General features: G+C 32.1%; 1 protein-coding gene across 1 annotated transcript; it reads left to right on the top strand.

The window, feature by feature from the left end:
* Window positions 1–2792: 2792 nt before the first annotated feature.
* On the top strand, window positions 2793–4193 carry LOC148166079 (uncharacterized). Its single transcript, XM_088049448.1, has 2 exons — window positions 2793–2938; window positions 3008–4193. The coding sequence occupies exons 1-2, from the start codon at window positions 2793–2795 to the stop codon at window positions 4191–4193; spliced, it is 1332 nt and encodes a 443-aa protein (XP_087905574.1).
* The last annotated feature ends 6166 nt before the right edge of the window (window positions 4194–10359 follow it).

The raw sequence follows: 10359 nt of genomic DNA, 5'->3' as shown, positions 1-10359 counted from the left end.
ATTTGGATGTTCGATTAAACTAACAATAATATTTGTTTTTCCGCAATTTGATGGTCCAATAACTAAACATCGTATGGTTGATGGAAATAACACACCATGTTTGAAATTATGTTCTTCATTATGATTTAAATCATTGTTTTCAATCGGTAACAACACTTTTTGTTTAACAATCTTCATGATGCTATTGATGATTTTAGACTAAATATAAATGGTTAAACACTGTACTATTTATGTCAGTAGAAGAAGAACTAGTCATTAGTTTGTTACTGTCTCTCGTGTAGAAAAAAAAAAAAAAAAAAAATGACTTTCCAAAGTGGTACCGGTTTATTAGATAAAACATTGTTTGCGATTCCACATGAACTTCATCTTCCTGGATATCAATTTTGTGGACCAAATACAAAGCTTGAAGAACGTTTGAAACGAGGAGAAGTTGGTATAAATGGACTTGATGCAGCTTGTAAAGATCATGACATTGCCTACTCTCAAACCAAAGACATAAATTTTAGACACAACGCTGATAAGATGTTGGCTAAAAGAGCACTTGAACGTTTTCATTCTAAAAACGCTTCATTTAAGGAAAAACTTGCTGCATTAGGGGTTGCAGGAGCAATGAAAGCCAAAGTTAAATTAGGATTGGGTTTATCATCATCATCATCATCTGATGCTAATGATTCAGCAACAATTAAACGATCAACAACTTGTACAAAAATTCTTAATCAATGTCTGAAAGAAATGGATAAGAGTATTAATAATCTTCAAAAAAGTAAGCAAAAACTTTTAGATTACAAAATAACTAAACCAAGTGAATCAAGAACAAAACCTAAAAAAACAAAACGTTTTTCAAAACCAAAAAGATCCAAAAAAGAAAAACCTAACAAACTTGATAACATAATGATTGTTAATGACTCACCAATGGATACAACAACAACAACAAGTACTTCGACTATGCAAAAAGCTGTAAAAAGAAAACTTGATACTGATGATGAACCTGAAATTAAGAAAAAAACTAAATTAAATAATTTGGAACGAGTTACACTTAAAGCAGCAAGAAGAAGAAAACGCAAATTGGTGAATGATGATGATGATGATGATGAAGATATCTCATCAAAACGAGTGAAACTCATTTAAAGCTAATTTATTAAAAAGTAAATTTTAGTTGTATTCTAACATTCAGTCAAGATGGTTAGAGTAAAAAAAAGTTGCTAGAAAAAGAGTTAGTAAACAATCAAAGAAGAGGAATGTAAAGAAAAGAAAATCAACAAGTTTTCAACAAATTACTAAAAACATTAGACAAAATATTCGTAAAAGTAAAGCAAAAACTGTAAAAGATGCTATTTTAGTGGCACTAAAAACAGCATCAAAAAAGAAGAAGAAGAACAACATTAAAACTGCTCGTGTTATAAAGATCCCAAAAACCGGTGGAATTTTGCCATTAATTCCTATTTTTGCTGGTCTTAGTGCACTTGGAGCACTCGGTGGAGGAGCTGCTGGAATTGCGAAAGCCATTAATGCAGCAAAAGAAGCTAGACAAGCATTAGCCGAATCTGAGAGACATAATAAAACGATGGAAGCTATTGCAATGGGCAAAGGTTTATTTTTAAAACCATACAAAAGAGGATTGGGTCTTTTTTTAGATTAAAAGGGCTACCTAAAAGACCCTTAACAAATCTGGATATTGAAAAATTTGCAAAAATATATAAAATTCCTTATTTTCGAGGTGTCTTTTCACGAGATGTTCTTCCGAAAAAAATACGTCACAACGAATCTGGTGTTATTAATTTGGATCAAAACAGCGGAAATGGAACACATTGGGTAGCTTATCGGAAACAAAGTAATTTAGTTGAATATTTTGATAGTTTTGGTGATTTGCAACCTCCACAAGAAGTGGTTAGGTATTTTAATTCAAATGGATTTTGTCAAATTCTCTACAACCATAAGCGATTTCAAAAATTTAATACGTATAATTGTGGTCATCTTTGTTTATCTTTTTTAACTGAATAAATAAATAAATAACCTAATAGAACATTATTTTAACTTAGTTTAATTTCAGTTGTACACGCATCAAGATGTCTTATCATTTTCTTTTCAGTGATACAACATCCATTTTATCAATGGATTTTAATCCTCCTATTGAGTTGGAGAAAAATTGTGCTTATGAAATTGGTTTGTTAAATTTTAATGTAAATAATGCAATTCCAAATGTTGATAACACTAATAATATGTTTTATTATGGTGAAAACAACACTAGCATCGCAATCCCAATTGGTAGCTATGAAGTGCAAGACATTGGTGAATACCTGCAGAAAGCCTTACTTTTAAATCAGAAAAACGGAGAAAAACCTATACATTTACAGTTGAAAGCAAATTTGAACACATTAAAATGTGAAATAAAATGTGATAGTGTTGTCGATTTTTCAAAAAAGAATTCCATAGCATCTTTGTTAGGATTTTCAAAAAGAAAACTTACAGCCGATAAACTACATGAATCAGATTTTCCTGTTGACATAATAAGGGTAAACTTAATTCGAATTGAGTGTACTTTTGTAAAAAATTCTTATTTAAATGGAGCTGCTGAACATATCATCTATGCGTTTTATCCTAAAGAACCTCCGGGTTATAAAATTATTGAAAAACCTGTAAACGTGATCTATCTACCAATTAACACAGATTTCATTAGAAACATAACTCTTAAAATAACAGATCAATTTGGTAAGTTGGTCAATTTCAGAAACGAGCTCATCACGACAACATTACATTTACGTAAATTAAATCAATAGTAAAACATATAAAAAATGGTGATTTGTTTTAATGTACCTATTAACAACAACAACAACAACAATAACGTGCAATATAAAAACGTTAGTAACGTTTCAAAAACGTTCATTCACAACAAGAACAGTGCTCCGCTAACACCTGAAAATCGAAAATTTCTACAATCGTTAGGACTGCGTGTGAAATAAAAAGTTATGGAGTTGTTAAATGTGACTCAAAAACCAACTATTGACAGTTCAATAACCAACTTGGAATGGCATTCATATCAAGCATATACAAACACTCCACTTAAGCATAACGATGAATGTCGAATTGGTATTCAACAACAGGAATTACTCACAGTGCCAGGATTAAGTGAACTTCATATTCAAGGAAGATTAGTAAAACATGATGATGAAAAACTTGTATACACCAAAGGAAAATTGGTGAATAACTTTGTTGCCCATCTATTTGAAGAAATTCGTTTTTTACTGGGAGGTGAATTAATTGATCGTGTAAAAACTCCTGGTATTACCAGTAGTTTGAAAGGTTATGTATCTTACACACCAAACGAAAGTACTGCTTTGATGAATGCTGGTTGGTTTCCTGTTGATGACGTAAAACTTGTTGATAATACAACAGGACAATTTGATGTATGTTGGCCGCTTTCGATGATACTAGGTTTTGCTGAAGATTATAAAAAAATTGTGATAAATCTTCGTCAGGAACTCGTTTTAATTCGTTCAAATTCTGATTTAAACTGTATTATTGAAACAACAGGCCTTGAAAAAGCTCAAATTTTGATTGAAAAAATTACATGGAAAGTGCCTCATGTAACAGTATCCGATTATGAAAAGTTAAAAATATTAAACATAATCGATAAAAATATTCCTTTGGAGATTGTTCATCGAAAATGGGAACTTTTTACTTATCCACTTTTGCAAGAAAGTCATTCCTTTAATTGGGTGTTGAAAACCTCAACATTTCTACAAAAACCACGTTTCATCATTGTTGGATTTCAAACTGATCGAAGAAACAATTTGAAAAAGAATGCAAGCAATTTTGATCATTGCAATTTGAGAAACATGAAATTGTACTTAAATTCTCAAGCATATCCATATGAAAATTTAAATTTGGATTACAAACACAACAAGTACGCTTTGGCATACAAAATGTACACACATTTTCAACAAGCTTATTATTTTAATAAAAAACCAGTTTGTGAACCATTATTAAATTTGGAAAAGTTCAAAAAGGTTGCTCCATTAATTGTCATTGATTGTTCATATCAAAACGAAGTAATTAAACAAACCACCATAGATGTTCGCTTGGAATTTGAAACTGAAGGAGATATAGATGCTAATACTGCAGCTTATTGTTTGATTCTGCATGAACAATTTATCACATATGAACCACTGACAGGTCGTGTCCGTTTATTGTAAAAACATTTTATAAATTGAATTTTTGGAAAAATAAAAAAAAGATTTCGTGCTCTTCTTTGCGAATTCAAGCCAGAAAACAAGGAAAATCGGCGAGAAATCGTCGTTTTGCATCGAAATATGCGGTTTTCTGTAAGAATTTTGATGATTTCGTGCAGAATTCTGCTGTTTTCTTGCAATTCAGCCGTTGAATCTTGGTAAAAAGTCATGATTTTGTAGATTTCGTGCTCTTCTTTGCGAATTCAAGATAGAAAACAACGAAAATCAGCGAGAAATCGTCGTTTTGCATCGAAATATGCGGTTTTCTCTAAGAATTTTGATGATTTCGTGCAGAACTCTGCTGTTTTCTTGCAATTCAGCCGTTGAATCTTGGTAAAAAGTAATGATTTAGTGGATTTCGTGCTCTTCTTTGCGAATTCAAGCCAGAAAACAAGGAAAATCGGCGAGAAATCGTCGTTTTGCATCGAAATATGCGGTTTTCTGTAAGAATTTTGATGATTTCGTGCAGAATTCTGCTGTTTTCTTGCAATTCAGCCGTTGAATCTTGGTAAAAAGTCATGATTTTGTAGATTTCGTTCTCTTTTTTGCGAATTCAAGCCAGAAAACAACGAAAATCGGCGAGAAATCGTCGTTTTGCATCGAAATATGCGGTTTTCTATAAGAATTTTGATGATTTCGTGCAGAATTCTGCTGTTTTCTTGCAATTCAGCCGTTGAATCTTGGTAAAAAGTCATGATTTTGTAGATTTCGTGCTCTTCTTTGCGAATTCAAGATAGAAAACAACGAAAATCAGCGAGAAATCGTCGTTTTGCATCGAAATATGCGATTTTCTCTAAGAATTTTGATGATTTCGTGCAGAATTCTGCGGTTTTCTTGCAATTCAGCCGTTGAATCTTGGTAAAAAGTCATGATTTTGTAGATTTTGTGCTCTTCTTTGCGAATTCAAGCCAGAAAACAACGAAAATCAGCGAGAAATCGTCGTTTTGCTTCGAAATATGCGGTTTTCTGTAAGAATTTTGATGATTTCGTGCAGAATTCTGCTGTTTTCTTGCAATTCAGCCATTGAATCTTGGTAAAAAGTCATAATTTTGTAGATATTGTGCTCTTCTTTGCGAATTCAAGATAGAAAACAACGAAAATCAGCGAGAAATCGTCGTTTTGGATCGAAATATGCGGTTTTCTCTAAGAATTTTGATGATTTCGTGCAGAATTCTGCTGTTTTCTTGCAATTCAGCCGTTGAATCTTGGTAAAAAGTGATGATTTTGTAGATTTCGTGCTCTTCTTTGCGAATTCAAGCCAGAAAACAAGGAAAATCGGCGAAAAATCGTCGTTTTGCATCGAAATATGCGGTTTTCTGTAAGAATTTTGATGATTTCGTGCAGAATTCTGCTGTTTTCTTGCAATTCAGCCGTTGAATCTTGGTAAAAGTCATGATTTTGTAGATTTCGTGCTCTTCTTTGCGAATTCAAGATAGAAAACAACGAAAATCAGCGAGAAATCGTCGTAGTAGTATAGGACGCGGGGTTCTGGGACACTTCGATGGCCTATGCCATCCGCATCTGTCCATGACCTTCATGAAGGTCATTCTTTGTCGGGTGAAGAAGTCTTCAGGAGCCTCTGGTATTGTTGGTCAATTCCGGAGGCTGCTGAAGAGGTGGTGTTGGTGGTTGTTGTTGCCGAGGTGGGCGTGGTCACCGAAGGGTGTGGTCACCCGAAGGGTGTGGTCACAGGTGTAATTAAAGGTGTTTTCCAGGTAGGTTGAAATCAATGGAAAAAAATGTATTTTTTATATTTACCTGTATCGCTTAGGTGACAGTTACCTGTGTTGGATTGATCTTTGAAAAAAAATGTGAAAGTGTTGTTGTGGATTTGTGTTGGTTTCGAACCGTGAACCTACGAGTTGTGAAGCCGAGACGTACGCCATGCACCAATGTGCTCCACATACGTTTGTTGATGTGAAAGTTGGGTAGATAACAAACAAATAATCGAAGTAAGTAGGTGGGTAGGTAGGTAGTTAGTTAGTTAGTTGGTTGTTTAGTTAGTTAGTTAGCTAATTAGTCAGTTAGTTAGTTAAGTAGTTCAAAAGAAAAAAGAAAATCTAAAGATAAACCAAGAAAAAAAAAAAATTGTTTGGGTGAATAAAAAGATAAGAAAAAGAAAAAAAGGGGAAAAAAGGGGGTTGGAAGCGAAGCAACTGACTCGCCTAGCCTAGCCTAGCCTAGCCTAAATCTGGTATATAAAACGAGGAGATCTTCAATAATAAGTCAAATAACAATGAATCGAATGTGTGATTGTGTGTGTATTCAAATTGAAGATGAGGATGTCATCGAGTTTCCACTAAAAGGTAAAGAAAAATTGAAACGTGATGAAACTGATGATGATGAAAAATATGAAGTTTTAAAAAAATTGCATCAGATGTTGACAAATCTAGATACTACCAGGAGGAACCTAATACAATTATGTGATGTTATTTCAAAATTGTTAAAAAATGTAAATTTACCTCAATTATCACAAGACTCAGAAACTTGTTCTGATTAAGTCATCTTGCTTATCTTGGCCGACTCAAACTATAAAATGGTTGAGTTCATTAGATGATTGTTCCAGTCTGTTGTCAGCACTAGTTGTTAAAGCATAGTTTATAGAAATGTATTTTAGAAAAAATAGATCTGTTATTGCGTTTTTCGCTTGTGTTTTGCTTGCTGTAAGTTTTAGTCAACAGGGTCAATCAATAAGATTAGTACGAGTAGAGAAGTTTTCTCTGCCAGTACGAGATGATGGTAATTTTCATTTGTATGAAGTGCATCAGGATAAATTTGTGTTAAGACAATATCCAGCTTTTTATTTTGATTTGAAAGAATTTTCTTTTGGAACTCAAATTAAAGATTTAACCAATAGGACAGTTGGTACTATAATTGGTCATCACTGGAATTATTATCCGATAACCTTTAGACAATCAAAAATGTACTGCGGTAATTTCAAGATGGAGGACTTAGCAAAAGATAAGGAGATCTACTATCAGAGCCAAAGATTCAGCACTTTTGAAGACTTAATGCATGTATATGATAAAAGTCGTGACATGGACTCATGTTTTGTTTATGTATATTAAATAAGAAAATAAAATACACTTGAATAATTTTTAATTTGTTTTTATTTATTACTTATACAATGTTATTTTTATCAATCCAACTATTATGATTATCATCAAAACCTAACCATTTAACAAATACTTTATTTTTTTGTCGTTTTAGTACTTTTTCCACTAGATATACATCAGGATATTTAACTTTTTGTAATTGTTCTTTATAAAATGCACCTTTGATGTCTTTCTTATTAACATCTTGAAGTAAATATGTGGTAGGGTTTGTTAACTGTATTTTTTTAATTGAAAAAATTTCAGTAGACCAATTTGGCATGTATTTTTTATCAAAGACTCCTCTAATTTTAGAGATACGTACATGATCGCCAATTTTAAATTTGGAAGGTAAATTAACCACTTTAATGTGATTGTAGGCTTTATTTAATATTTCTTTTTCATGTTTTTGGTGTACATCAATCGGTTTCATTCCAATTGTTCTATGTTTAGAATGGTTGTATTCATCAACGACCTCCTTAAGTAAATCTATCCACTTATAATGCCCATAATAATTAAATTTTTTCCACATACGATTTTTTAATGTTCTATTAACTCGTTCAACAATTGATGCCTTCTTTTCACTGTACACGTTGTAATGATTAACTTTATACTTTTTCATTAACATTGCAAAATGTTTATTGAAAAATTCTTTACCCATATCAGTTTGCAGATTATTAGGTTTTACTTGTCTAAGTACAATTTTCATGTTTTTAGTGACTTCTTCACCAGTTTTAGTTTTCAAAGGAAAAGCCCATACAAATTTGGAAAAACAATTGATCACCACTAAAATGTACTTAAAACCATTATTTTCATTAGCGTATGGAATCATTTCAACAAGATCAGCTTGAAATAAATCATTCAATGATTTAATAATAACATGACGTCTTTGAAAATTGATTCGTGCTTGTTGATGTATTTCATTAACGACTTGTTTTTTGGCTTCAGTAAGTTTTGAAGAAACCATTCTTGTTTATTCGATGATGCCGTTTTCTTGTAGTTCTTCAATGATACTGATGATCTCGTTGCGATGTCCTGTATTTCCAGCTTGTTGAGAAGAAATTAATAAACGTAGTCTCTCTACCAATTCGTTTGGATCATTCCAATAAACAAAATCAAGTGGTTTGTTATTAACTTCCTTCAATAAACAACCACCTGTTGAGAAAGATTTAGTTTTATGTAGTGTTAATGGAGCAATTATATTTTTATATTTGAGTAGTCTGCTTCCATCGATTTGTTGATTAAATTGATAATATCTTTTGTGTGCGTTTGTTTTCTCGAGTATTTCTTTATACAGATTTAAATCTTCATTTGTATATCCTTGTGGATTCTTTTTAAATAACAATTCATATAAACCACGTGTGCCTCTATATGATTTGTTTTTAACAATTACGTTAGGACTGTTATCTTCAAATATTAATCGTGAATCTCCGATAAAAAATGCTTCAATGTCAGGATCATGTCTTACACCATATTTATGATCAAATTGATTTTCTGAATCATTTAACATTTCTCGTAAATATTTTCGAGGTAGCGGGGTGTATTGTTCATAATACTCTTCATATATATCATCTGTGATTCTAGACTGTTCAGGTGTTGGTTGCAGTGGTGGTGGTGGTGATGATTGCACAAAATCTTCTATCAAATCTTCATCGTTTGTAAACACATCCCCATCATTTATGAAATTTACATCAGATTTAATTTTTACTTTTCCTTTGCGTTTAGGTGTTGTTACTTTATCTTTGTCGTTGTTGTTGTAATCATCGTCTTCCTCTTTTAGAGTAGAGGGGAGGGGTTTTTGCTTATTTGGTTTACGTTTATCGTTGGAAACAAGATTTTCCAAAGTTTTTAAATGTTTTGTTATCGGTAAGAAAGAATCCTCTTGCATGAATTCACCTTCTTTCAATGACTTCAATTTTTTTTTTAATAATTTTTTGTTTTTCAATAAGAGATTGTTTTAAAGTTTTAATGTCCTTTGGCATGATGTATGTAGCTGTGTGTGTGTGTGTGTGTTTTTGCACACAAAACAGGTATAGAAACAGGTCTGATCTGGTCAGGAAACAGGTCTGATCTGGTCAGGAAACAGGTCTGATCTGGTCTGGAAACAGGTCTAATCTGAGCAAGGTCATATGTCAATTAGCTTTTTATTCATTTAGTGAGATATAATGATCAAACCCCTGTCTATATCTTCCGTTAGTAAGATTACAGTCTTTAAATATGGCTAAAAACCCATATGTATCTTTCCAGCAGACACTACTGATGTCTCTAAACGTGTCAAAAGTCATATCAGTACCAACATGATCTGTATAGATATGCTTTAAGTTAAGATCATCCTGTTTGAATAAAACAAGAACATTTGCATTATCTCGAAGAAGATGTTTAGGAATTTTCGCATATGATTGACAAAGATAAAAACAATCGATATTGTTATGACGACCCATGCTAAAATATTCACGTATCACATTTTGGTTTTCACATGCTACATCATCAAATAAAATGATTGAATTTGGTTTAGCGTCTGATGGGCTTGTTATATTTTCACTACTGTTGTACGCATAGTAACCGATTCCTTTGATAGGTTTTAATAAATTTTCCAAATAAATATATTTGGGTTGATAGAGGCTCTTTGAATACACATAAAGATTTTCAAATTTCAATCCATTTGGATGTTCGATTAAACTAACAATAATATTTGTTTTTCCGCAATTTGATGGTCCAATAACTAAACATCGTATGGTTGATGGAAATAACACACCATGTTTGAAATTATGTTCTTCATTATGATTTAAATCATTGTTTTCAATCGGTAACAACACTTTTTGTTTAACAATCTTCATGATGCTATTGATGATTTTAGACTAAATATAAATGGTTAAACACTGTACTATTTATGTCAGTAGAAGAAGAACTAGTCATTAGTTTGTTACTGTCTCTCGTGTAGAAAAAAAAAAAAAAAAAAAATGACTTTCCAAAGTGGTACCGGTTTATTAGATAAAACATTGTTTGCGATTCCACATGAACTTCATCTTCCTGGATAT

This window comes from Gnatocerus cornutus, unplaced genomic scaffold (genome assembly GCF_029298725.1).
Source record: "Gnatocerus cornutus isolate USDA-ARS CGAHR unplaced genomic scaffold, icGnaCorn1.1 ctg00000028.1, whole genome shotgun sequence".
Classification (NCBI taxonomy): Eukaryota; Metazoa; Arthropoda; class Insecta; order Coleoptera; family Tenebrionidae; genus Gnatocerus; species Gnatocerus cornutus.
This window is presented reverse-complemented; position numbering and strand designations above follow the sequence as displayed.

Excerpts from the sequence above, each read along its gene's own strand:
- LOC148166079 (XM_088049448.1), top strand. The coding sequence starts at position 2,793 with ATGGTGATTTGTTTTAATGTACCTATTAACAACAACAACAACAACAAT. Across the intron at positions 2,939-3,007 it reads AATCGAAAATTTCTACAATC|TTCAATAACCAACTTGGAAT; the intron begins GTTAGGACTGCG and ends AACTATTGACAG.